General features: G+C 49.6%; 11 protein-coding genes across 11 annotated transcripts; 7 read left to right on the top strand and 4 right to left on the bottom strand.

Moving 5' to 3' along the window:
- Positions 1–1,524: 1,524 nt before the first annotated feature.
- N7446_006117 (sister chromatid cohesion factor PDS5) lies at positions 1,525–6,153 on the top strand (the record flags this gene model as incomplete). Its single annotated transcript, XM_058514865.1, has 3 exons — positions 1,525–1,857; positions 1,930–3,606; positions 3,664–6,153. The coding sequence occupies 3 exons, from the start codon at positions 1,525–1,527 to the stop codon at positions 6,151–6,153; spliced, it is 4,500 nt and encodes a 1,499-aa protein (XP_058372043.1).
- Positions 6,154–7,147: 994 nt separating this feature from the next.
- On the bottom strand, positions 7,148–9,602 carry N7446_006116 (SWI/SNF chromatin-remodeling complex subunit SNF5; the record flags this gene model as incomplete). The annotated part of the gene is made up of 2 exons (XM_058514864.1): positions 7,148–7,581; positions 7,634–9,602. 2 exons carry the CDS (start codon positions 9,600–9,602, stop codon positions 7,148–7,150), a joined length of 2,403 nt encoding a protein of 800 aa, XP_058372042.1.
- A 144-nt stretch (positions 9,603–9,746) lies between these two features.
- On the top strand, positions 9,747–10,040 carry N7446_006115 (uncharacterized protein; the record flags this gene model as incomplete). Its single annotated transcript, XM_058514863.1, has 1 exon — positions 9,747–10,040. One exon carries the CDS (start codon positions 9,747–9,749, stop codon positions 10,038–10,040), a length of 294 nt encoding a protein of 97 aa, XP_058372041.1.
- A 1,414-nt stretch (positions 10,041–11,454) lies between these two features.
- N7446_006114 (MFS transporter) lies at positions 11,455–13,331 on the top strand. Its single transcript, XM_058514862.1, has 2 exons — positions 11,455–12,258; positions 12,317–13,331. The coding sequence occupies exons 1-2, from the start codon at positions 11,543–11,545 to the stop codon at positions 13,212–13,214; spliced, it is 1,614 nt and encodes a 537-aa protein (XP_058372040.1). The 5' UTR covers positions 11,455–11,542; the 3' UTR covers positions 13,215–13,331.
- A 386-nt stretch (positions 13,332–13,717) lies between these two features.
- cdc48 (AAA family ATPase CDC48) lies at positions 13,718–16,400 on the bottom strand (the record flags this gene model as incomplete). Its single annotated transcript, XM_058514861.1, has 7 exons — positions 13,718–13,730; positions 13,775–14,859; positions 14,907–15,794; positions 15,858–16,107; positions 16,160–16,215; positions 16,269–16,296; positions 16,351–16,400. The coding sequence occupies 7 exons, from the start codon at positions 16,398–16,400 to the stop codon at positions 13,718–13,720; spliced, it is 2,370 nt and encodes a 789-aa protein (XP_058372039.1).
- Positions 16,401–17,475: 1,075 nt separating this feature from the next.
- On the top strand, positions 17,476–18,255 carry N7446_006112 (gamma-glutamylcyclotransferase family protein; the record flags this gene model as incomplete). The annotated part of the gene is made up of 1 exon (XM_058514860.1): positions 17,476–18,255. One exon carries the CDS (start codon positions 17,476–17,478, stop codon positions 18,253–18,255), a length of 780 nt encoding a protein of 259 aa, XP_058372038.1.
- Positions 18,256–18,527: 272 nt separating this feature from the next.
- Positions 18,528–19,563, bottom strand: N7446_006111 (uncharacterized protein; the record flags this gene model as incomplete). Its single annotated transcript, XM_058514859.1, has 2 exons — positions 18,528–19,299; positions 19,409–19,563. The coding sequence occupies 2 exons, from the start codon at positions 19,561–19,563 to the stop codon at positions 18,528–18,530; spliced, it is 927 nt and encodes a 308-aa protein (XP_058372037.1).
- A 2,077-nt stretch (positions 19,564–21,640) lies between these two features.
- N7446_006110 (Mpv17/PMP22 family protein) lies at positions 21,641–22,551 on the top strand (the record flags this gene model as incomplete). The annotated part of the gene is made up of 4 exons (XM_058514858.1): positions 21,641–21,760; positions 21,832–22,107; positions 22,174–22,440; positions 22,492–22,551. The coding sequence occupies 4 exons, from the start codon at positions 21,641–21,643 to the stop codon at positions 22,549–22,551; spliced, it is 723 nt and encodes a 240-aa protein (XP_058372036.1).
- A 563-nt stretch (positions 22,552–23,114) lies between these two features.
- Positions 23,115–24,499, bottom strand: N7446_006109 (DCN1 family protein; the record flags this gene model as incomplete). The annotated part of the gene is made up of 5 exons (XM_058514857.1): positions 23,115–23,544; positions 23,627–23,801; positions 23,859–23,935; positions 24,269–24,312; positions 24,416–24,499. 5 exons carry the CDS (start codon positions 24,497–24,499, stop codon positions 23,115–23,117), a joined length of 810 nt encoding a protein of 269 aa, XP_058372035.1.
- A 271-nt stretch (positions 24,500–24,770) lies between these two features.
- N7446_006108 (Dabb family protein) lies at positions 24,771–25,613 on the top strand. The gene is made up of 3 exons (XM_058514856.1): positions 24,771–25,068; positions 25,151–25,261; positions 25,329–25,613. Exons 1-3 carry the CDS (start codon positions 24,886–24,888, stop codon positions 25,482–25,484), a joined length of 450 nt encoding a protein of 149 aa, XP_058372034.1. The 5' UTR covers positions 24,771–24,885; the 3' UTR covers positions 25,485–25,613.
- Positions 25,614–25,826: 213 nt separating this feature from the next.
- Positions 25,827–26,740, top strand: N7446_006107 (uncharacterized protein; the record flags this gene model as incomplete). The annotated part of the gene is made up of 2 exons (XM_058514855.1): positions 25,827–26,421; positions 26,472–26,740. The coding sequence occupies 2 exons, from the start codon at positions 25,827–25,829 to the stop codon at positions 26,738–26,740; spliced, it is 864 nt and encodes a 287-aa protein (XP_058372033.1).
- Between the last annotated feature and the right edge of the window lie 90 nt (positions 26,741–26,830).

Here is a 26,830-nt window from a genome sequence, read left to right as displayed (position 1 = left end):
AATTATTATAATTTATTAACAAAAACGTGAATCATTATCGCGACTTTGCCTCGATGTACCAAGATAGGCAAATCTGCGGTGGAGTATACTCGGATATTATATGGTGGTATTTGTGCCTCCTGGCGCGAGAAAATAATCAATGAATAATATACCGGGGACTTCCGAGTCTCCAAGAAAAGTGATTAGGCATCTATTTATTTGGAAGGTATCTTGGCCTTATATAAAGTTGGCCTAGGGCTTTGGCTTGTAACATGATATATACGGAACTCGTCGTGCGACGATATCATCTTCCTACACTTTCTTAGCTGTAGGATTATGACGTCTTGCTGCATGCCATTTAACAGATCACCATCATCTTGGTTATGCCCGTAACATGTGTTTATTAAACATTAACCGCGGTTACAATTCTTCGCTCTCTAAGACCTAAGTTCGCCGTCCAGTCTCCCGGTCAAGCTCTCTACACATATCTTGACGCTGCAACGTTACTCGGTGATCGACAAGTATCCACTGATTTTCGGCCACACTCAACTTGCTATGAAGTTACATATCTACTCCATATATTATTGGACCGTATTTAGTGCAGAACTTTAAAGACTTTAGAGGGCTAGCGCTTATGGCGATCTTACTATATAGTCTAGAATAGAAGATCCCTACTTTAAATAACAAGATTTTACAGCACAATGATACAATAGTAGATAAATATTAAGTTGCAAAATCAAGTATGAAAGCTAATGAATCAAAAGAGGATATATATACCCCGTGAAGGCTTCATCGATTCGGATAACCAAAAATTGAGAGCCGAACCGCGATTTGAGCGGGGCCTCACGAATAATGATACTAGGGGACTAGAATTCTGCTTCTGTTACTTTGTAAGTCAGTCTGAGATCAAATATGAACACGGTATAGCGAACCAATAAGCGCATATCATTCTAGAATACCAAGCTGAGCGGTGAGGAATACGTTGTCTTTCCAAAATTATAGCCTCCACAACATTTACCTATCAAGGGAACAGGATTATGGTATTATATTGCTAGCTATTCTTCATTTAAAGAGCATAGTAGAGTACTTCAAGACCGTCTTTGTAGAAGGAGTCCAAGCTATGACGAGGTGTCTAGAGCGACGAACTTGTAAGAGGAATAGGGACTGATATAGCGGAGTATCGACCGCTCGTTGCAATTGAACACGATTGGATTACATCGGAGTTCTCATAAAACAGGACAGGTCGAGTGACTCATGCAGTTGATGTGAAATCTGAGTGGCATCGGCTCACATTAAGGTGTAGTGCTTCAATAATAGGATAGGAAAAAGCAAAAGACCTTATTTTTCAAAAAAGAATCTGCAAGTCCAAATACCATGCCTTACTTATAGAGTTCTTCGCTTTCCGATCGCAGTTCCCTAGTAAGAGAAGCAGTCGAACTCGGGTACGCGATTCAGTACGCGTCTGGGCGGTCAAACCACGCCAAACTGCCGCTTTTGAAACACAACTCCCTCCTCTACCCAAGTCCATGTGAGAAAGCGCCTATCATGCCTTCTCGCTCTCGCCCTCCTCCCGAGGTCGAGGATGACACAGGGCTTCGCAGCCTCTCCTTCAACCAACCCCTCTCATGGCGCGTGGGGCGCGCCGCCATTCCCATCGCGGATCTCCTCGAGCGTCTCCAGACGCTCGCGCAGGAGCTTCGAAAACTCGACCAGGAGGAAATTGACAAGGAATCTCTCCGCAAGGTCTCGCAGGAACTTGCCAGCGGGAATCTGCTTGCTCATAAGGACAAAGGTGTGCGGGCGTGGGCTACGTGCTGCATCGTTGATGTCTTGCGATTATGCGCCCCAGACGCGCCGTTCACGCGCAACCAGCTTAAGGTATGGCCATTGACAATACACCGATTGTGCGGGTGCTTTGTGCGATCGGACTTTCTGACTTGGGCGAATTAGGATATCTTCACTTGTATCGTGTCCTCGATTATCCCCGCGCTGGGGGATCCATCCAACGCCTACAATGCACAGCACATCTACGTTCTGGGATCGCTTGCCGAGGTGAAGAGTGTGGTTTTGATGGTCGATCTCGATCACCCTGACTCGCTCATCGTACCATTGTTCACAGGATGTTTCGACATTGTTTCAGGGTCCTCGAAGGCATCCACCGGTGAGGAGGTCGCCAAGAATGTCGAATTTGATATGACCCGAGTACTTGTCACAGTTATCGACGAATCGCTTGTCCTGGCGCCAGAGGTGGTTGATATCATTGTCGCACAATTCTTGCGGGTCGACCCACGAGTCATGGACACCTCGAACAAGAAAGGAAAGCGCCCAGATAAACAGGTTGATTCTAAGCAGGATACCCTACTGTTGAAAGATTACCCCGCCGCCTATAACATGGCAAAAGCTATTTGCCAGGCTTGCCCCGAACGAATGACCAGCCACATCAGCCAGTACTTCAACAACGTCATTATCGATGCATCTGTACCGGCTAGCCAGACAAACGGTTCCAAGCATGGTGCCCGGAAACCCAATCTTGACGACTCTGATGAGGAGGGAGAGGACATCAAAGAATTGAGCAAGGCTCACCGTCTGATTCGGGAGCTCTGGCGTGCCTGTCCTGAAGTTCTGCAGAATGTGATTCCCCAAATCGAAGCAGAACTGTCTACGGAATCAGTGTCCCTTCGATTGTTGGCTACGCAGACGATCGGAGACCTCGCGGCAGGAATTGGAGTTGCAGGGCCCCCTCCCTCACCTCCCATGGACCCTGCTACGTTCCCACCTGTGGCTCTGGTAGACTACGACAAGACGATCCCTCAACCCAATGTTCTGTTGACTCCAGTCTCTCCAAAGCCTTTCTCCCAGGTCCATAACTCGGCGTATGAAGCATTCCTCAGTCGTCGCCTTGACAAGGCCCCGTCAGTCCGCGCTGCGTGGGCCACGGTTGTGGGACGGATCCTGCTAACATCTGCTGGTGGCTCTGGCCTACACGAGAATGAAGAGCAAACACTTGTCCGACACCTTGCTTCAATGCTGCGCGATGTCGATGAGAAAGTTCGTGTGGCGGCAGTGGATACTGTTGGGCAGTTTGGCCTATCTCAAATTGTTCACAAACTGGGTGTGGATGGTGGCTGTTCAACACCAGACTCGCTTCTTGCAATTCTCGCTGAACGAGTCAAGGACCGTAAGCCCCATGTTCGTGAACATGCTATGAAGATTCTGGCTCGGATGTGGGCAGTTGCCGCCGGTGATATCGAGCAGAATACTGAGCCCGTCGTTTCGCTTCTCAGGGATGCACCATCCAAGATCTTCGATGCATTCTACACAAATGATCAAGAGATTCATGTCCTGATCGACCACGTGCTGTTCGAGACACTTCTGCCCCTTTCATACCCGCCCATAAAGGCGAAGCTGACTCGCGGCAATTCGAACCAATCACAAAAACAAAAAGATAGCCAAGCTTCTGAGCCAGAGCAAGAGACGGATGTTGATAAAATTCGTGTTCGTCGAATCCTTACCCTGCTCCGTGGTCTAGACGAGAAGGCTAGGCGAGTGTTCTTCGTCATGTTGGCACGTCAATTGTCGATGAGGTCGGCCGTGACCCTTTACCTCGAGGCATGTGAGAAGTACAATGTAAGCAAACCTCTGTCCTATGTTCACAACCTACAGCTCTTACTAACCGGATTGAAGGGCGGCGTCTTTGACAAGGATGAAGAACAGATCAAAACCCAGCTGTCCAAGATTGTGGATTCCTTATCCAAGACCTTCCCGGACGCTGCACGCGCATCAGCAGATCTCTGGAAGTTCGCCAAAGTACATGACCGTCGCAGCTACCAGTTGATTCGCTTCACTATGGCTGCTGTGAGTGATTATCGCACTGTCGTCAAGGCTACAAAAGAGCTGCAGCGCCGTGTACAGACTGCCAACAACTCACCGCTGCTTGAAACATTGACTCCGCTTATATACCGCTGCGGATCCTTGATTTTCAACCGCAGCCATATCCCCGCAATCATGAGCCTCTCCCGAACTGATGAGAACGGATTGGCCAATGCCGCTCAGGAGATGCTGAAGCAAATCTCCTCTCAAAATCCAGAGGTCTTGGAGGCACAGGTACAAGAAATGTGCAAAGACCTTGAAGCTCAAGCTCCCAAGGCTTCTTCGGCCGGTGATGCCAGTACCGACGACATTCTGAAGGCTTGTTCTGGCTTCGCTAAGAAGCTTCCTGCCAAACTTCCCAAGGAACGCAAGTTCTTCCAAGCTCTTACCAACTACGCCCTCTACAGCTCGTCACCGCATGCGGCAAAGCACGCTGTATCAATTTTGATGGCTACCGCTGACAAAAAAGAGATGTATGCCAAAGATCTTGTACAAAGGTGTGTTAAGAAGTGGACATATGGGTCTGATCGGTTCCTCACTCGTCTGGCTGCCTTGTCGCAGCTCAACCTTCTCGCGCCAAGAGAGGCAGATGAGGAAAGCGATGCAATCATTGCTATTGCTATCAACCAAATTCTGCTCACCAACCGCAACCCTGAACCAGAGTCTGGATATACTTGGTCAGAGACTGTGGATGATGAGACAAACGCCAAAGAGTGGGCTCTGAAAATCATTGTCAACCGCCTTCGGGCTAAGGATGGGGCTGACGATGAAGCGGACTTCCGTGCTCATGCCAAGCCCGTTTATGAGACTTTGAACAAACTCATCGCTGGCGAGGGCGAGATCTCCAAGAAGAAAGATACCCCTGCCGGCCAGAAATCCCGCCTTCGTCTCCTCGCCGCAAAGTCTATGCTCAAGCTGTGCGCTTCCAGTACCGTTTGTGACGGGTTGTTGACACCAATCGATTTCAATGCAATTGCTTTGGTTGCCCAAGATCCGCTATTGCAGGTGCGAAGTGGATTCGTCAACCATTTGAAGAAGAAACTTGTGCAAAAGTCACATCTGAGTCACCGATGGTACATTGTGCCCTGTTTACTTGCCTTTGAGCCCGTTCACAGTCTCAAGGAGAGCACACTCACATGGCTGCGCTCTCGTGCGGCATACTTCGCGCAGCAGGCACAGGCCAGTGGGAAGCGGACGGAACAGACCATGGTCATGGAATTGATCTTCTCGCGCCTTCTGTCTCTTCTTGCCTACCACCCTGATTACCCGTCCGAGGATCTGGACGAGTCAACAAAACTGGGCGACCTGACCGACTTCTCTCAATACATCCTTTACTACCTCTCCGCAGTGGCCAATGAGCAGAACATGTCCCTGATCTACCACGTCGGACAACGCGTCAAGCAATTCCGAGATGGCATCACCAAATCTGACGAGATCTCTACCCGCCTCCACACACTTTCCGACCTGGCTCAAGCAACCATCCGCCGTTTCGCAGACATCTACTCCCAGCAGCACAAGTTCGGCGGTGCCGCCGGCGCAACCAACATCCTGCAAACATATCCAGGAAAGATGGGTGTTCCCAGCTCTCTCTTTGCGTCCATGAGCGGCCACCGTGAGGCGCAGGACGTCGCCGACAAGAACTTTCTTCCTGATGAGTTGGACGATCTGCTGGACCGTGTCGTCCGAAACGCCATGAAGCCCAGAAACGCCTCTCACGTGGCACAGGGCGGGTCGAGCAAGAAGCGAAAGCCTTCTCTCGACACCAATGGCAAACCCTCTGCTGCCAAAAAGGCACGCAAGGATAAACCCACTCGTCCTCGTAAATCCTCATCGGTTGGCACATCCAAGCCTAAGCGCAAGTCCAAGAATGAGGACGCCTGGTCCTCTGATGGAGGTACCAAAGATTCCATACCTGCTTCGGCTCGCAGGCGCAGCGTCAGAGGAACCGCCAAGCAGGAAGTCAGCTACATTGACAATGACAGCGATGAGGATGACGAAGAGATGGCAACATGGGATGAGCCCGCAGAAGCCAACGACGAACAGGTCGACGAGGAAGAGGAAGAGGAACAAGATGAACAGGAAGAGCAAGCAAGCGACGATGAAGAAATGCAAGAGGCAGACAACGACGAGGAAAAAGCAGACGATGATGAACCAGAGGAAGCCAGCGAGAAGGAACCAACTCCACCTCCCACCCCCGCAAAGAAGCGAGGCGCAAAGGCCGCTACGGCTAAGAGTCCCGTCGCAAAGAAGCCTGCGACTATTTCTTCTACCTTGCCGACACGCCGCTCTTCCCGCCGCGGTTAAATCCCTTTTTACCTTGATATCTCGATACCATTCTGTCAAAAGTGATCATCGGCTCTCCTGTCTCCTTTTTCATCTGATTTATCCCTGTCTATTCCACGTTGTGCCCAGATCAGTTTCTTGCCTTCTATATCATATCATATCCATATTCACTTCATTTTTCATATCCATATCCATATCCTGATTCCCATTCTACTTCAGTTGATTTGATTCGATTTGACTTTCTTCGTTCTTGTTCTTGTTTCTGTTGATGGTATTGTTTATCCATATTTTCAACCTACGTTCTGTTCTTTGCAGACGATGCTGGTTCGAGGTGTATACCCCATCTGCTTTCTTGCTTGGTGTTTATCTACATGAGCCTTTCTGTATCTGGATTTTGATCGATGGTTGTTTGTTTGCGGTTTCCAGTCAAATATGTGTTCTGTCTGTAAATAAATTGAACTGTAGTTTCAAATTTACTTTTCCTATAAGACCCAAGAATTAGAACCTCAGGTCTGTAGATGCCCATAGTGTCTAGTTGTAGTCGGCTTGGTGTTCTTGAGTCGGCTACGTATAACTAAAGCAGCAGTTTACGAGTATCACAGATCCACAGTAACAAGTATAACAACTCATATTTACTCAAGCCCTTACGTCTGACACTATCTATTACACATGGGCCAGCAAAACAAAACACAAAACCAACACCCAGATACAGATACAGAAAACATCGAGCACCTAGAAAGACCAAAATCAAAATCAAGACAGGAATCGCTTCACCTCCGCACAGAAAAAGAAAACAAGTCCTATACAAACACCAGCGCGTAGAGATGAAGAAAAGTAGTCTTTGGGACAACTGATAATGGATAATAGATAGTTGGAATTGAGTCAAGTGTGTAACAAAAAAAATACAAGCCATCTGAAAGAAAAAGGGGATAATGATAAGGATAATGAACAGTTGGAGGAGAAGTATCAAGTATCACACAAGACGCCGTTGTCATCAAGTCATGAACAAAATTGACTATGGCTGAGGCCCAGTGACTGGGGAGGGAGAAGCACCATGCATTCCATAGGCTCCGGGAGCAGGACTCGCGCTTGTGGAGGTTCTGGCTCCTGGGGCCGGGCTGGCACTTGCACTGCCGATGTCACCGCCGACATTCTTGATGCGCTCTTCGACGCGCTCCTTGTGCTGCCTGTTGCGGAGGTGGACTTCAAAGTTGTCCACGGTCATGCCTGGACCTGGGGTGTAGAGCTTCCCGGGGCAATCGTGACAGCGGATGCGAGGAAGGTATTGATATTTGACTTTCTGGCCGTCCGAGAGACTGTTAGGGTTGGCCACTGGGGCGAGGGTTTCGGTGTCGACGGCGGAATATCGCATCACTCCTTCAAAAGAGTCATTTGGGTGAGACTGTTTGAGTTTTTGGAGACCGGCTGCGAGCCAGGGGGTGGTGGGGGCTGCGTGAGGCAGGAAGTCAGCCACGGGCCAAGTACTGGGATTAATATCTACTCACGCCAGAAACACCTGGTTGCGGGGGGTTCGGTGCATCAACAGCTCCGGTTTGTTGTGGTCGCGGTGGAACATGAAGTCGGGACTGTCTATCGAGTGGAGGTGCCATCGCTCGCTGGACACCAGCTTGGAAGGAAAAGATTCGCTTTCCGTTTCTCAAATCGACAAGCTTATCTCGTGGCATCCTCAGTCTCACAACCAGCTTTTCGGGCTCCTCCACACTTTCCTCTCGGTACTGCTGGCGTCGAGATGAGGCCCGAACTTCATATGCCACTGGTTCAGGGGTCGCAGATTGACCCAATGTCTGCCGAAGGGCCGCATGAGCTGCACTTGCCGCACCCCGCATACCTCTTGTACGAGCAGTGCCTTGTGCGAGATTGGGACCTATTGCCGGAGACCCAATAGAAGAGTCATCGCTATCAAACTCATCAGAGTCATCGTCCCGGTGTCCAGTCATTCCACGGCGACGACCAGAGCTAGTCCGCTTGACCACGTTGCTTTCTTCGAAGGTACCGACCGAGTTGGGAATCACAGATGAAACAATCATTGTGCGTATGGTGCGCTGGCGGTCCTTGAGATCTGGCAATGCCGGGCCACCCCGTCGGTTGATGGATCGCTTTTGGCGGCGCTGTTCTCGAGATATCGATATTTCGGTACGTTCAAGATCGGCCTCATTCAATTCGTAAAGATAAGGAGTGTGCTCTTTGGCGGATTGATATGGTCGGAAGGCGGAAGATACGGGGGTAGGGAGGAAGGAGGTATGTAGGTCGGGGTCCTCGATTGGGCGACCATCGAACGGGTGAGCGACAATGTACAAGGATTTAGTAAATAGTTGAGACTGCTCGCGTATTGAATGTGCGATGGCAGTGGTGAACTCGCCCGAGAGGGACAGGTCGTCCGTCATGCGCATGGCAAACTCTTCGGGTGAGTTATTGGGGTCATTGATATCCCATTCGAATTGGTCGATGAGTGTATGTTGACCGATCGTGATGTTCAGTTTCACTAGAATGCGCATCTCGTCATTTTTATATGCGCTGTAGGGTAGCTGATCATCGAGGGGATCTTCGTGGACAGAAAGGTGCGGGTAATAATCCATCACTTGCTCCTGTATACTTTGAGATATCATCCGCGCTAGAGGGGTCGAGGTCTCCAATGGAAGACCCAGGTCCTCGACCAGTTTCTCAGCAAACAAGTCCGGAGATACAACTCGATCATGGAGGTTCCAGGTGAAGGTATCGCGGATCTTGACCTTGTCCCAGTCAATATCCAACCGAATAGGTACGAGGTCCTCCGTCTGTTCGCTTTGCATCTTTGCATCGCGTCGTGAAACTCGGAGTTCTCGCGTCTTTCGGTTCCCTGGTCGACGTCGGTGGACGGGGTACATAAGTTGAGGATGTTGATTGCGAAGGTCGGTGCGTGGGTTCCCAAATCCCTCGTAGCCCACTCCATACAGGGCAGCCGGGTTCATCTGATTTTCACGTCGTACTGCCAGATAATAGTCGCGCTCTGCCCGCTTATTCTTTTGCAAATCAAGGCCGGGGTTTTGCCAGGCACCTGCTGCGGCGTGTTGAAATTCGCGATCGACATACTGCTCAAGAAGGATCTTATCAAGTGGTGTTTCGCGAGCGCGAACGGGAATGGCACCAGAGACCTCTGTTGATCGTACAGCGGAGCCGTCATGCGATCGATTTTTTGCAGAACTGTTGCCATTCGAACGAGCGGTACCGTTGGAACACTCACTGCCCTCCGAGGGTGCTGGTATCCCTGAAGCAGCCAGCATAGCTTTCGCGCTTTGTTTTCCTTCGGCAATTGTGTCTGGTGCTTGACCGTTCGACTGAGCTCCAAAGTCGATGCTGTCACTTAACTCCCCCGTATCCGATGCGCCAGAGCCGTTCTGAGAACCTGATTGAGGGTCTCTCGGCGATTGCTCAGGCTGCAATGGGCCACCTGTCAGTTCAGGAGATGGCATTGTCGATGGATCAAAAAGCGAATGGGAGCCGAAAATGAACGTGACACTCAACACAACAGAAATAGGTTGAGATCGATTACGATAGCATTATGGTACTAGACCTGAACGTGCGATCAACTCTTGATTAGCATGTGTTCTCAGACAATGAAGTATCGCATCTGCTGCTGTCGCGACCGTGCCACCCGTGTCACCAGTGAGGTTGAACGTGTCGCAACGGGGGAGGTCCGAACATGCCACATTCACCAACTAAGGATGTACCAGTATGCTGGTATGGCATATTGGAGGGCCTGGGGAGCTGAATCGAACATACCAGGGCGGAAGGAGAGCTCGATGTTTGAATGGACCGGCAGTTCCAACGCAGAATCCGCTCCAGTCGGAAGGTCCAGATCAGCTGGCTTTATCACGGACGATGTTCTACCCCTGGTGGTTATTCTATAACCTCGGGGGCGGTTGTGTTTCTTAATGGCAGGGGAGGTGGAAGAGGCAAAGGAGAAGAGGGAGAGTACCCGTTACAAGTGTCCGCACCCGTCAGGATCAGAAAGCAAGGAAGCGCGCTGTTTCACCCACGCCAACAGCCATGGGGGATTGCATATGATAATAGTCTATAGGGGATCTGGAGCTACTCCCAGATGTCCAACAATGGGCTCCTACAAGTCCCAATACCTTCAATACCAATGTTACTGTATTCGCGCTTACCGCACTGGGATGTCATGTGATCGTGTCGTTATGTAATCTATGTCACGTGTCTGCGTTCTCTGTATGGCTTCATGAATGAAACTTACGGAAGAAGCTACTGATTGAAGGATATTCAGCTTATAATTTGTGGCTATTGGCTATTTGAAGAAGACTTGTAGTTTGGAATCTAGGAGAAAGGGCTGTGGCATGGAAATATTGTGGATTATAATTAACCAGGAAAGCTGGAGATACATATATATATATATATATACATGTGGAGGAATAACATTAACGTTAACGTTAGTTATTTACAAAAAATCAACCTGGAATGCTCACCATTTTGTATCTGGCAATTAAAAATCTCAGTTCAAACGAATATTATAAGACATAAAACCCGAGGTTGAGGGAGACAAAAAGGTATTGGAAAGAGCGAAGTGTAGATATCTGTATCCGGCCACATTGAATGGATGTCTTAATACTAAATTTGAAAGAGATTTTTATCTGCAGGCCTGCTGGTTTAATGGTATAATTCACCGTTCGGATTCAGTTCCAGTGTTGGTTACGATACTATCTCGGTGAGGCTCCGCGTTCGATTCGCGGGCAGGCCCTGCTTTTTTATTTTCTACTTCTGACCGACCACCTTGCCGTGGGTGGGAAAGGAAGGAACATGCTGTGTTTTCAATTATTTTGTTGTAGTTCTAATTTTTGCAGTGCCACTTTGATTTAGACAGTAGTAAAGCGAATCAGCAAGAGAGGATATTTTCTATAAATATAGATAGGATGATTAATTAAGTGCTAGCTAGATTGACGTCCCCGGATGGCTCCTGTAGTAAGTAGGAGGAAGGAGGAGGAGGCTATCTATGATAGTAAAAGGCGTGCCCTAGGGAAATAGTTGTATAGTATGCCTATCTATCTATACCTAGTATATATTTCAAAGGAAATTCACCGGAAATACCCCAGGTGGCGGTTTCCACTTCGGCATCAGTAGAGACCGAAACAATCGACCTGCAACAAATGAAACAGGAATAACCAATGGACGTATTTATGATATCATCTGATCCTGGTCTTGCGCTCTGTGACAAAACTATATGATTGGACTTTTATCTGATCTGATTTTTCATCAATTATACCTGTAAGCCCCTCGGACATCGGAAAGCGCGAACGACCGCACTCCGAACACACTATGGATCCAAACCGGCTAATTCTAACACGTCCGAGACGTAACTCCGAGGCAGAAAGATGAAAAAAGACAATCTTTTATATGGATGCCTCTTGTCCCGATAGTCCTTTCCATTCTAAACATTTCCTATTTGATACACATCACGGCCCATCCATTCGACAGAGTGCCAGCACACCTCGATTTGAGTATGGAGAACCATTCCAACCAGCCTGGCGCAATTGCCAGTACACCTGACGAACAAACCGATGTTGAAAGTGCACGCGAACCAGAAGTCAAGGAAAAGCCCACTGACAAAGACCCCAATCTCGTCGAATGGGATGGTCCAGAGGACCCTGAGAACCCGCAGAACTTCACGAAGCTACGCAAATGGGTCATTACATTGACCTTGTCCTCCATGACCATGTGGATCACCTTCGCATCCAGTGTCTTTTCCACAGCAACTCAAGTCACCGCAAAGGAATTCAATGTCTCGGCCGAAGTCATGGTCCTGGGCACCAGTCTGGTTGTCTTTGGCTTCGCACTCGGCCCGTTGTGCTGGGCACCACTGAGTGAACTATACGGCCGTCGTATCCCACTGTTCTCCGGCTATGCCATCTTTGCCATTTTCCAAATCCCCGTGGCCGTGGCCCAAAACCTGGAGACGGTCCTGGTCTGCCGCTTCCTGATTGGCGTCTTTGGCTGTTCACCTCTGGCTGTTGTCGGCGGTGCCATGGCTGATATCTGGAATCCCGTTGACCGTGCAGTGGCCATTGCTCTATTCAGCTCAGCTACGTTCCTCGGACCCGTTCTGGGCCCAATTATGTACGTACAACCCGTCTCCTATTTATTGCTATATCCAGACAACTAACATCATCTCCAGCGGGGGCTTCATCACAGACTCATCCCTAGGCTGGCGCTGGACAGCCTGGATAACCCTAATCGCCTCAGCCTTCTTCGGGCTAATCGCCCTCTTCGTCGTCCCAGAGACCTACGGCCCAGTCCTCCTCCAAAAGCGCGCAGCTCGCCTACGCACCGAAACCCGCAACTGGGCCCTTCACTCCTTCCTTGACGAACACAAGCCAACAATGTCCGACATTGTAACCAAATACCTCCTCCGCCCATTCCAAATGCTCTTCCAAGAACCAATCCTCCTCTTCATAACAATCTACCTCGCCCTAATCTACGGCATCCTCTACCTCTTCTTCGAAGCCTACCCAATCTCCTTCAGCCAAGTCCGCGGCTGGAAGCATGAAGGCGTAGCCGCACTCCCATTCCTAGGTATCCTAGTCGGCGTCGTGCTCGGCGTCTGCCTAATCGTCTACACAACGAAAACCCGCTTCGCCCGCAAACTCGCCAAACACGGCCGTGTCGTTCCCGAGGAACGCCTCCTGCCAATGATGATCGCTTCCTTTCTACTGCCCATCGGTCTATTCTGGTTTGGCTGGACTTCTGATCCTAGCATCTCGTGGGTGCCGCAGGTCATCGCCGGTGTGCCTATTGGCATGGGCATCTTGGTTATTTTCATGCAGGGCTTAAATTATATTATTGATGTCTATATGATGTTTGCGAACTCGGCTATTGCGGCTAATACCCTTGTGCGGTCGACCCTTGGTGGTGCGTTCCCGTTGTTTGCTACGCAGATGTATACCAATCTAGGTGTCGATTGGGCGTCTAGTGTGCTTGGGTTTATTTCTGTTGCTATGATTCCTATTCCTTTCTTGTTCTTCTTTTATGGTGCGAAGATTCGCGCTATGAGCAAGTTTAGCCCCAAGTTCTGATTGGGTTTTGTATGGGGTTTTTGCATTTATTTTTGGGCTTGCAAAGCTTTGGAGTCAGGGTTGACTGTTTTATCTGGCTTTGGTGTTGCATGATTATAGAACTCCCCAACTTACGACAATGGATAGAATTAATTATATTCTTTGAACTGGGCCTCATTGTCCGTAGGTTGGTCGTATAAGCCTTATCCTTAAGCATTACAAAAACAATGGCTGTAGGGTTACAAGACCATCATTATCACCAACTACAAGTACGACAGAAGAATCATTTGAATGTAGATTTTTCTACCTGTATTGGCTATTATGGCACATTGTATGCGGGCAAAAACAAGAAGAAAAAAAATCAGAAAAGAGCATATCTCATTAGCCCAGCGATCAAACCCGCATCTCCACCTTGGCGAAACGATCTATACATAACGAATCCCCGCGCAGAAAGCCAGGCATAGCTGAACCAAGATAAAAAAAATAGGAAACAAGTCATATCACCCCGTAGCAAAGGAACCCATTTAATCGTAGAGGCTGTCATCATTGCCGGCATCGCCGAAGGTATCATTCTCCTGGACCTCGCCGGCGGAGGGAAGCGGAAGAAGCTGCCACCACCGGTGTTCTTAAGGCTCTGGGCGAATGCCTCGTAGCGGCGGATCTCGACGTCGCTGACGGAGCGGCGAGCGGACTTCATGGCCTCCTCGAAGTGGGCGCGAGTCAGCTCGGGCACGGGGTCTTCGACATCCTCCTCGTCAACGTCCATTGAGACATCCTCGCCAGCGGCCTCGCGCTCCTTTACGCGCTCGATGTCGATACTGATGGCCTGCTTGATGGCGAGCTTGACGGCACGCTGTGTCACGAAGCCAAGATCGGCACCGGAGAAGCCGTGGGTCTTGCTGGCGATGAAGGCCATATCGATGTCGTTGGCGACAGGGGTCTTGCGGAGCTGGGCCTTGAGAATACCCTCACGAGAAGCCTGGTCGGGAAGGGGCACGTAGACCAGAGTGTCGAGACGACCGGGACGGACCAGGGCGGCATCAAGCTGCTCGGGACGGTTGGTGGCACCAATGACGAAAACGTTCTTCTTGGAGGTCATACCGTCCATCTCAGTGAGGAGCTGGTTGACGACACGGTCGGAAGCACCACCAGCATCACCGACAGAACCACCACGAGACTTGGCAATAGAGTCAAGCTCGTCAAGGAAGACAACACAAGGAGCAGCGGCACGGGCCTTGTCGAAGATATCACGGATGTTGCTCTCGGACTCACCGAACCACATGCTTAGCAACTCAGGACCCTTGACGGAGATGAAGTTGGCGGCACACTCGTTGGCGACGGCCTTGGCCAACATGGTCTTACCAGTACCGGGGGGACCATAGAAGAGCACACCACGAGAAGGCGAGAGGCCGAACTTCTGGAACATCTCTGGGTGGTCCACGGGATATTGGACACTCTCGATAAGCTCGCGCTTGACTTCCTCGAGACCACCAATGTCGTCCCAGCGGACGTTGGGAACCTCGACGACGGCAACCTCGCGTAGAGCGGAGGGGTTGGAGACACCAAGGGCGTAGCGGAAGTTCTCCATGGTGACACCAAGAGCCTCGAGAACCTCGGCATCAATGGTATCCTCATCCAGGTCAATCAGGTCCATCTTCTCACGGATCTGCTGCATGGCAGCTTCAGAGCAGAGGAGGCAAGATCGGAACCGACGTAACCGTGGGTCTCGGCGGCAATGGTCTCAAGGTCAACATCATCACCAAGCTTCATGTTCTTGGTGTGAATCTGCATAATCTCCAGACGGCCAGTGGGGTCGGGAATGCCAATGTCGACTTCACGATCGAAACGACCGAAACGACGAAGAGCAGGATCAATGGAGTTAGGACGGTTGGTAGCAGCCATGACCACAACGTTGGAGCGGGCCTTCATGCCGTCCATGAGGGTGAGCAGCTGCGAAACAACACGGCGCTCGACCTCACCATTGGTCTTCTCACGCTTTGGAGCAATGGAATCGATTTCATCAATGAAGATGATGGCCGGGGAGTTCTTCTCAGCCTCCTCGAAAGCCTTGCGCAAGTTGGACTCGGATTCACCAGCCATCTTGGACATAATCTCGGGACCGTTGATCAGGAAGAAGAAAGCACCAGTCTCGTTGGCAACGGCACGAGCCATCAGAGTCTTACCGGTACCGGGGGGACCATACATGAGGATACCACGAGGGGGCTTAATACCAATGGACTTGAAGAGTTGGGGGTGGCGCAGAGGCAGCTCGACCAATTCACGGATCTGAGCCATCTGCTTGCGGCAACCACCAATATCATCGTAGCCAACCTCGTTGAGGTTACCCTCCTCATCCTCTCGTTGGATGGGCTCACCCTCGCAGTGAATAATTGTGTCCTGGGCAACAATGCCGTACTCTGGGGGGTCGACCTCCACGACCTTAAACTCGATTTGTCTCATACCACCTCGTACTGTGAACAGGTCACCCTGGCGGACTGGTCGGTATGCCTCACGGAAGTAAGGAGCGAGGTAGACATCGAAGAGGGAGCCGGTCAGACCCTCAATGGTATCGGCAATGGGAAGGACAGCAATGCGCTTGGCCTGTTTGCGAAGACAAAATCAGCATCCAATCAAAGAGAAACCGGTGCATGCTCATCAACTTACATATTTGATATCAGGGCAAGGGTGGACAGTGATGATGTCGCCGTGCTTGACACGGAGGTTGTGGCGCACAACACGGTTGATACGGGCGCTCCCGTCATCAAGATCGTCATCGGCCAGGACGATCAGTACTGTGTCCTTACGCTTCTTACCCTTCACCAGGACTGTGTCTCCACGGAAAAGTTGGAGAGTCTCCATGGTGTTGTTCGAGAGGGCAATCACCGAGTTATCATCGTTAACGGCATCGGTCACACTGAAAACCGTTAGCTCCTTGTCCCGAACACCGTCATCTCGCAATCACTCACATCAACGAGTTGGGCTTCTTCTTCTTCTTGAGAATAGCAGTCGAGGTGTCGAGCTCCTGCGTTTATGTCAGTTCTGAGATGTCTGTAAGCTGTCCAAGAGCACAGTTACCTCCTTCTTCTCGGCGCCAGAGGCGTCCCTGTGGTCAGAGGTTAGCATCAACGACAATCAATACAGTACAGATTCAACATACTGGAGGTTGACCCTCTTCTTGTCGTGTGTGTGATCCGGCTCCGAAGACATGATGGCCGTATCTGAGGTCGTTGACGTGGAAGGAAGCAAGCTTGGGGGAACAGAGGTGTCAAGTGCCCAAAACCAGGCGGATCAAGACACGGAGATTGAAATGGAAGTAAAGGTGAAGACGGAAAGAACGATGCGATGACCGACGGATCAAAATCAGAAAGCGGATCGACGGGGGAAAGATGGAGGGTGCAGGAATGATGATGTTGAGCTTCAGGTCCACGGCGATGATGATTAAGCTCGGCGCTTATGTCATGGATCCTTGTCCGCCACAGCGAAGCAGATGGAAGTCAGTCGATTGGGAGCCTTGGTGCCTGAAAACACAACTACTTCAGCAAAGGTCCTGATACAAAGAACGTTTTCTTACGATGTGAACAGAATCGATCTATAGAAAGAGCTGGTTACGTCCGATCTATATAATTTTCCCCACGAAACTGTTCAAACTACGTAGTGCGTATGTAAGAAGAATCTGCAGACCATCTGCACGATTATCACATATTAAGTCATCAAATATGACTACACACTCAAGCGGCTCTGTGATTTAGAGGATTAACTGCATCTGGAAGGTGATTCCTGTATTCAAATTGAACGGCTGCCTGCCATGTTCCTGTTGAAGCCCTGGTTGAGAGATTATGTAGATCGGCCCACGGTACTTCACAATGTTTAACACATACGCCGGTCTAGGCCCAGGAATCCTATCGAAATGTCGACCGCAGTTGTAATGACAGAACTTTAATGGCCTGGAACAATTGCCCTGGAGGCTCAGGAAATTGCACCTGTATGGTGACTGCGCTAGTGCCCGGATGTTATTGCAGGAGTGCACCCTAATCAGGCAGCCGAACTGAATCGTTGATAAATTGCAGCGTCATAAGAAATCCTGAGAAACCTAAAGCCTGAGAGCTCTTGGATAGTGCAATAGAACAATAAACGTGCTCAGCTCGTTGTCGCGCAACGATCGTTCCCTTTACATTTGTTTACCCAATCCACCCAGATCGATCTATATCCTCCGCATCGAATCGCCAACCACCATCCAACACCGAAATGCGCATTCGCTTCAGAAAAATTCCCGCCTGAGGCCATGGCGTTCGATCCCTCCTACCCAGAAGACTTCAAAAAAGCCCTAAGCAACACAATCTCAGACAAAGAGATTGACCAATTCCTCAAACGCGGCGGCTCCCCTCGCTTCGTTTATGGGGTCTTGATGCTACCAACCGTCCTCAAATACTACATCGATGGAGACCAAGGGGTCAAAATTCACAAGCAAATGACCCAGGCCACATTACCTGGCTATCAACTTTACGAATTCGCGAATTCCAGCGCTCCGGTCATCGCCCGTTCCAACAATCCTCAGGCCAATGTCAAGGGCATGCTGGTTTTCAATCTCAGTGATGAAGAGAGGAACTCAATTTACGAGTTTGAGAGTGGCTTGATGCGGCTTTCGAGTGTGGAGGTGGATATCATTCAGAAGAGTTACCTGGGCAATGTGCATGATATGCGGAGGATCGATGCTGGGGCTTTTGTATGGGATGAAAGCGTGCATCTGACGAGTCCTATGATTGGACTTAAGGTCACGCGTGGTACCAAGTGGGATCTTGTTCCTTACCTTCAAGGTCGGTTCTATCGGGATATCAAAGCGTCACAGTGTCGGGGTGTTCTTGAGAAGAAGGTCATGGAATCTCAGACGGAGCAATCGACTAAGGCTCAAAAAGATGGGCCTACATCTTGTGGTTCTCTCACAATGGCGACAAAGGTGAGTGCGAATGAGCTCATTGACGATGAGGAAGATAGCTCCGAGTACTCGAGTGCCAATAGCGAAATCTTCATGTACTCCCTCGACGAGCGGGAGGCAAACTCCTGATGGATGACGGTCTCTGGAGATGGACTGGGGCTGGATGGCAGGAGCACAGCAAGGATCTGGACCCATGAACAAACTTCACATCTGATATCTCTTAGTTTGTCCCATTTCTGACGAATACAAATGACAATTGCAAACTCTTTTTCTTCAAGACTCTATTGATTCCAAAGCAAATACCAGCATATGCGCTGTGAAATCAGATGAATAATATGTGCAAGTAGTATGGTATAATCAAACAAGGAAAGAAGGGATGAGAGCAACGAGTGGACCAATATCTATGCCTTGGCCGTACCGACCCAGTGGTCATGCAAGCTCCAAGCGCCAGCACCAAAACTTATAAGTCCAGTCAGGCTCTCGGGAATACCGATGCCCTTCTCCAGACACCAGTGAAGACACAAGGGCGCCCAAATAGCGTTGTTAACCAAGCTCTTGCGCCAAGCACGGATCTCCAAGCGCAATGCCTCACTATCCTCCGCTTTGGTCTCCTTGGTGTCAACGGTACCGGCAGCTTCACGCTGCGCAGCGACCCGCCGTCTCCGCAGTACACTCTCGCGCCAGAGCACGAAGAACTGGAAGAAGATATGTCCATACCACCCCCGAGTACTCCAGATATCCCACTTAGCGATGCCACCATATTTATCCACGAAGCGCTTTGAGACAATTCCCTTGCCGGCGAGGTAGGCCACATTCTCGAGGAGCTGGTAGAACACGTTCGAAATGACCTGGAGCACAGTCAGGGCGTGGAGGATTGGGTCTGCGGGCGGGGATCGCAGCGTGTCTGCGCCCCAAATCCATAGCGGAAGAAGGCCGAAGAGCCGGAGATTGTATCTCGTCTCCGAGGCGAGTTTGCAGAGGGCCGCGAACTTCGATTTCGAGGATGCGGGGGTGAGGTTCTTGGGACGCGTGTGGCCTTTTAATCGGGCGAGGAGGCTTAGCCGGGTTTGGAATGCAATCCAGGGGGCCGATGCTGTGAGATGGTGTAGCATGGAGGCCACATAGTTGATTGTCGCGAGGACTCTCTCTTGTCCGTCTGCATTGGAAAGTAGTCTGATGCGGTTAGCGGTGTTCTGAGTGGCTTGGCTGCGCGGTCGTTGTCGTTCGAATAATCAACTGCTCCAATCCATAGGCCGTGTCCGCAAGCCAGGGGACTCCTTACTTGTCTAATCGGCGGATAATCACATCCGTTGATGTCAAGACACCCAGCAGTTGTCGCTTCGCGCATGAGCTCCGCGCCGATGGAGCTTTCCCCACATGGTGCTCGGCCGGCTCAGTTTTCTCGGGCATAGGGGGAATGTGTTCGGGTTCGGCCATATTGAGGATGAGAAAGACCAGCTTCTCTCAGAAAGTACAGAATGCAGAAGTTAAGTTATCTCGGAGTAGTTTGGCGGGTTCCGACATCCGTCGACAGACCTCGGTACTTTCCGCCCGCCCGACGCTTGAAGGGTGGCCTTGCCCTTTGGGCTCAGCTTTGTGTCATAGAGTTGAGTAGAAAATATAATTGAACTGAAGGAGAATCTCTGCCCGATAATGTTTAAAGATTTACTTACTTTTATAGGTTATTGTTGGGAGATTTGACACATAAATAACGCAGTTCTATACTTCGGCTGCACATTCCTTTCACATGGTAGTCGGGTTGGATCTAGTAAGGGTAGCGGCTATCAATATTTGCTGTTAACGTGATATTATTGCTTGCACTCAGAGACATATAAAGCTATAGAATTCCTAGACATTCTTCGGCAATCCAAAATTCCCTTAGCTTTCAGACCGGATTGTGATTTCCGACCGACTTCTAACTTTCCAGTGTGGAGTTGACAATCACACAAATAATCCATAGGTGTTTAAATCTCCGTAGATTGTATATCAATGTAATGTGCAAAATATGGCTTAGTGAAGCAGATTGTTAGATATTAACATTGAGATATTTGCCCACCTTTTGGAAGGACTGGGCGTACATACAGTCTAACTTTCTTTAGAAGTGCCCGTATTTACATTCTTTTTAGGACTTACCAAGGTTCCTCATGTCTTTGAAATAATCTTTCCTCTATATTGCACATAAGACTATCATATATAAATACCTACCAAGTGCAGTATACTTTTATACACAATGGACCTTGCATGTGGGAAGGCTGTATGCAGCCTCCGAATAAGCCCTGACCTTCTCTCAGACTGCCCAGAAAAGCCGGGCATCTGGCCAAGTATTCTTCCATTTCAATGGAGTTGTGAACATAGATGCACAGTGGTAATAAGGAACTGATTTTGCTGAATGAGACACAAATTTTCCAAATGATAATATAGGCCACTTTAGCTTGATAGGTAAAAGAATGGTATACAAAAAGAGAGGCTATCATAGAGCAGTTCTTCTACTTCCGTTTGTAAGGTGAAAACCTCCGGGGCTGTGTAAAATAAGCACAGCGGATCTACTTGAACAGCGAGTTATAAGATTTGTTGGAATCAACAGAGTAAAGCGCTACCGTCAGACACGTCAAAGCATGAGGATAACTATGTATGTCTATAAAGTAGGGCTCGCTAGGTCACGGCGCACTCATAAGATGAACTCCACCAACTCCACAAGAAGATGGAGTTAGGAGATTTAATCAATGGATTGCGAAGTGGATAGTCCCGTTGATTTCGTTGCATTGAAACGGGGAATTCCGCTTTATGTACAATCCAACTCTGAACACATCTCGTATATTAATTCTGACCTGCCACACTTTTTGATCATCGCTCATTCGACTGCCACTATCAAACTACGCTATAGCATCATAACCCGCAAACTATATCAAAACTGTTAGGTTAAGGTTGACTAGAGAAGCTGAGTTATGCTCCCTCAGCACAGGGATAGCTTCTTTACAGACTTTGCCTTGATCACCCTGGTCACAGAGTAGATTGCTGGTAGATATCTTGAATTGCAATTCGATATTAACCAGTAATTATATAAGTTACAACCCTGGAAAGATCAAGCTCTAAGGCCACTTCATACAAAAGCCGGGGAATTGGGCTAGCGTGTCGGAGAAGTCCGACCCGACGAGCTCCAATGGAGGTGGCCGGGTACTGAAGACTGCACATATACTTATTCTTCCCCGAGAATTAGACATAGGAATTGTGAGACTTCACATACGTGTATAGAGAGTGTAAGTGCTTCAATGGTGCCTCGGTTGTCGCCCTCGGCTCTCTCATCTCCCCAACAGCCGGGGAGATTAGGTTGGTGGCTGGGCTCCAAAATAAACAACTCCCTCCCCGTCACTTCCACTTTCCCATCTCATCTCCACTTTGGCTGAAGCTGTGATCATTCACAATTCCAATTCCAAACCGATCTCCTTTATTGACTCTCCCTAGGCGCGCGTTTGACCCGACCTGACCGACCCCAGCCCCTCCCCGATCGCACATCATGTCCGTCAAGTTCCAGGAGGAGACTACCCGCGCCGTCACGGGCGGCAAGTCCGAGGACCTCGCGCACCGTGTCGGTGAGCGATTGACCGGTGGAAAGGGAACAACTGGGTATCTCCAGGTATGCAGCAGCACCCATGAACCCCCCAATAGCCTCCACCGCCACTGACCCCGAGGAATGGATCGACACAGGCCTACCTGCTCCAGCTCCAGAAGAACCCGCTGCGCACGAAGATGCTCACCTCCGGTGTGCTCTCGGGTCTGCAGGAATTGCTGGCCTCATGGATCGCTCACGATGTCGGCAAGCACGGCCACTACTTCAGCTCGCGCATCCCCAAGATGTCGCTGTACGGCATGTTCATCAGCGCGCCGCTCGGCCACGTCCTCATCGGCATTCTTCAGAAGATCTTCGCCGGCCGCACAAGTCTGAAGGCTAAGATCCTTCAGATCCTCGTCAGCAACCTGATTGTACGTATTGAGAGTACCCGACCAGATTGAGGAAGAGATCCCTCTAACGCCGTTCCTCTTTCGCAGATCTCCCCTATCCAGAATGGAGTCTACCTGACCTCCATGGCTGTCATTGCTGGTGCGCGCACCATTCACCAGGTCCGCGCTACCGTCCGTGCCGGTTTCATGCCCGTCATGAAGGTCAGCTGGGTCACCTCGCCCCTGGCTCTCGCCTTTGCTCAGAAGTTCCTCCCCGAGCACACATGGGTGCCATTCTTCAACATTGTCGGATTCTTCATTGGAACCTATGTCAACACCCACACCAAGAAGAAGCGCCTGGAAGCTCTCCGGAAGGTATGTTGAGATTATGTGGAATTGTCGTATAGCCGCTAACAACACTCCCAGCGCTACGACCAGCGCCGCGATCCCCGTGATCCTAGCTACGAAAAGCGCGACTACCCTTAAATGGGACCCAGTTACAACCGATTGTGAACCAGTCGGGGGAAGAGACAGCTGAACACTGCTGAGCTGTTCCCTGCTTGTTTGCAGTTACCTTTTGATCTTTCCTTTGTGCTTAATTCTCTCCGCTGTTGATCTCAATCCATGTATACACCCCCGTGCATCTTGGCATGCCACAGATATCTTCCCCCTGATGTTATTATTCAATCTCATGACGAATGGCTTTATTGTTTCAATTAACCCCATATATACGCTGTTTTCCTCTCAGTTTGGGCCTGCGCTCTACTCTCTTTCCTTTGTAACTTAGGATAGACTATTGAAAGAAAGTACGCTTTTAATATAATCGGGCAACAGGGCCACTATTGCATTCATATCAGCAGAACAGTAAATGATATCCCTGTCATCCTACGCAGAGATAGATGCACAAGCCGAGCAAATGCAATGGAAGAAGAAATAGGTAAGCCAGACGTGACAAGAAAAGCAATCCTGCATCCTCAACATGCCCAACCCATCTCCATCATCCACCCATTAACCACCAAGCCCAGCCAAACACCCCACTCTTAATGCTCTCACTCAACATCCATCTCACTCCCCTTCCTCTTCTCCTTAACCCAATCCACAAAATCATCCAAAGCCCCCGGCCAAGCCCCATCAGGACTCCACCACCCAAACTCCTCATCTTCCCGACTCTTCCGCATAAAAACCTCAACCTGTTCCCACAAATCCTTATTAACAGGTTTCTTACCACGCCCCTCAAGGAACTCAATCCACCAATCCAGCCATGGCGTCGACGCCGTATTCCACTGCACGCCGCCGTGCTCCGGCGTGAAAAATAGCCGCCATTGCTCGGCTGCTATTTCGAATTGCAGGTTGCGTTGCCCTTGCATTCGCGAGAGCGGGAATGAGTATCTGTATACCCGTCTGAAGAGGTCTGGGTCTTGTTGGATCTTTGTGCGGAGGGTGTTGGCGTGGGCGGTCATTTTTGGGAGGGTGTCGCAGCTTTTTGGGTGTTAGAATTGTATTTGTAATTGGATTGCGTTGGTGGTTGATTGGATTGCTTGGTTGGTGGACTTTGACTTACAATGATTTCAGCCAGCCGTCCATGAAACCTTTGCGCGTGATCTCGCCCATTGAAGGACATTGTAGTAATTCCGCGATGGCGAGACAGTTTACTTCGTCTAGTTGGACGTTGATGGCGCCTAGGTATTCCATTGCGCGCTCGATGCCGATGAGATCGGGGTTTTCGGCTGGGTCATCTGGTATACTGTTAGTTTTTGTGCTTTCTTGTGTATGATTCGGGGGAAGATAGAAACCTCGGTAGCTGTCAAAGATCTTGGTGAGGGAGTTGTTGTCGCCTAGTGAGCTAGCTACTGAGCCATTGGAGAAGTATCTAGGTGAAGGTGATTCAGTGTTAGTTTTGGAGACTGTTTGAACATTGTTCATGTATATGTTCGGCTGAGGGGGGTCATTGCTCATGTCGTCATTGGGTCTGAGGCAGCTGGAGCAGATGTTCCACAGATGCCCGAGGATTTGGCATATTCCACAATAGTGCGACATTGACAGTGATAGCCTTGCGGGACAGTATTCAAACAGGTCTTGAGCACAGCAGATAGGTAGCCTGGCAGCTTTGGTATCGACTGGCATGTTGGACCTTATCATGTCCTGCCAGGGGAGATGCATGGATGGGACCTCAGGCTTCACAAAGAAAAGAACAAGCACTTACGAATCAAGCGCAGATGGCAAATTCCATCCACTTGCTTTCAGGTACTGTAGAACCAGGTTAGTCCTCTGATGCACGTGATCGAGCAAAAAGACGAAGGCAGAGAGGCCAGGAGCCGGAGGTGTGACAACAATAATATCATGAACATACCTTGGCTGCAACAGAATCTTTGGCTTCTGTACAATTGACGAACTCAGCAATCTGGTGCTTTTGATTGGAGCTGTAGGGTGGCATGGTGGGGTTGGCAATATTGAGTCTACTGCGTGGGCTTTCGAGATAGGGAGAAGATCGAGCGACCGTGAAATGGGTGGAGGCGGTGGGTATATATCGGCGATGCCTGTTCCCAGCTGTTGGCGAGAAAACAAGATCTTTTGCTGGGGAGAATAGACCAGCGCTATGGAGTCTGCCCGCTTCCCTTTGGATCTGATGGCATTGTGCTGACTCAGCAAACTCGAGACCCCGAAGTCTGACCTCGGGAGATTCTATAGATCCCTGCACCTGGCCAGTGATTGAGCTGTTCCATCCTTATTTGATCTTCTGTTTCTCTGTGTCTAATTCCTCCTCTGATCAGGGATGTCCTAGATCATGTGATAGAAGTTGTCTACCCCACCTTCTCCAACATGTTTCTACTTTCTTCTCTCCGATCAACTTTGGCTTGGAAGTTCCTTATTGGCTTTGCTTTGTTCGTATCATTGTATTTCTTCATTCCAGCATCTAAGTTGTTCGAAGTGCCTAACATGTCGATAACCCATATTGTCCTCTTCCAATTCAAATCAGACGTCGCTGCAGATATCGTCTATGGGGTATGTCTACAAGCATTATGATGCATCGAAGAAGCTTCAGAAGTACATTATTTTTTCAATACAATATTAACACCCATCCAAGGCCTGTCAGCGTATGCTTGCCCTCAGAGACGATTGTCTCCACCCGTCATCACAGAAGCCTTATATAAAAGCGTCGTTGGGCGGGAAGGATAACTCTCCCGAAGGGATACAGGTGAGTTAAATGGACATCTACTAAGAAATAAGAACCTAGGATGAGCTGACTGACTGTTATGATACAGAATGGCATAACACACGCCTTCGTTGTCGAGTTTGCAAATGCCGCAGACCGCGACTACTATGTCAAGCATGATCCTGTCCACCAAGATTTCATCAAAAGTCTTGACGGTGTCATTGAGAAAGCGCAGGTTATTGATTTCACCGACGGAGCCTTTTGAGAATGTCAGTCACTATTATGGGTGACGACATGCCTCCCAGCTTGGTCTAAGGTATCTACGCTGTGGCTGTTGATGATATTGGCCATGTATCAGTACATTCTAGCGCTAATAGACCGTACACTAGCCGTGGATGCCTATAGAATTAACTTTTCTTCGTGTCTTGCTAAAATAAAGAAAGCATCTAGGCTTTTGCCAATATGATCCATGGATGGATATTGATCCACGGGTTCCAACCTTCCTCCTACGCAATAATTTCTCATATCCCTGTCTCTCTTTTTTCACCTTTGTTTCCCCCATTTTCCATCTCATCTACTGTGTACTATATGACCAGGGACCTCCAAAATGGACCAAAGAGATATCATTCCTCCCCATTCGCTTATATCAGGCCTTCCAGATGACTACATCACGACACCCTTCTCAAAACTAGAATACCAGTGTGAAATTGCTGAGGGAATCTCCGAGTCTCTCAACGAAAACAGAGGAGGTAACCAGTGGCTACTTGTTTCCAGTCTTCCAGCACGCATGACCCGAAAGCTAGACGGCGAAGAACGTGACATTCTGGGCCCTCCATACCGCTTCCAGTGGGAAGGATCAACTGGTCTCATCAAAGTGATTCCCCCATCTTTTGGACACGGGGTTATCATAAGCCGATTGGTCATGGCCATGGGCAGAAAGTTCCACCGTATGGGCATCGAGGACAGTGAATACGATTGGGGCGGAAGAACAACCTTCAAGCCTACCAAGAAGGGTAAACAGGCCGACGAGACCTTCTTTCCACAACATCGCCTACCAAGCTCGCTATCCAATCGCTGTGGCTGGCCCACGCTCGTTATCGAAAGAGGCGTATCAGAATCTCTCCGTCGGCTCCGAGAAGAAGCGAAATGGTGGTTTACCCATTCAAAGGGACAAGTGCGCATTGTCATAGTCATCGGAATCTGTGAGACAGAGAAAGCTGTCACTTTTGAAAAATGGCAACTTGCCCCCCAGATGCGCCCCGGCCTTTGACTCGCCAGTACCGCAATGCCCTAGCAAGCTACCTTCCTCCCTCCCTCCAGCAACCAGCAGAGACACAGCAAGCATACTTGGCCCAAAAAGTTTACGTTAGGCCTGGTACTCTCGTTGGAACCCCTATGGTCCTCCCGTTTGCTACGTTGATCGACCGGCCACCAGGACCTAGCGAATACGATGTCATTCTCCATGATAAGGATATTAAGTCCATCACCCGAGATATGATTGGGAACTGTTTGTGTTGTTGAGATTATTTGCACGCGGCCTAATTCAGCTTCTGCTTCGCTGTTCATTGCTCTCTATCAATTTGCGCCACAGATTAATGTTTGCTACCTGTT

This window comes from Penicillium canescens, assembly GCF_028828765.1.
Source record: "Penicillium canescens strain IBT 15451 chromosome Unknown utg000004l_segment0_segment0, whole genome shotgun sequence".
NCBI classification, from domain to species: domain Eukaryota; kingdom Fungi; phylum Ascomycota; class Eurotiomycetes; order Eurotiales; family Aspergillaceae; genus Penicillium; species Penicillium canescens.
This window is presented reverse-complemented; position numbering and strand designations above follow the sequence as displayed.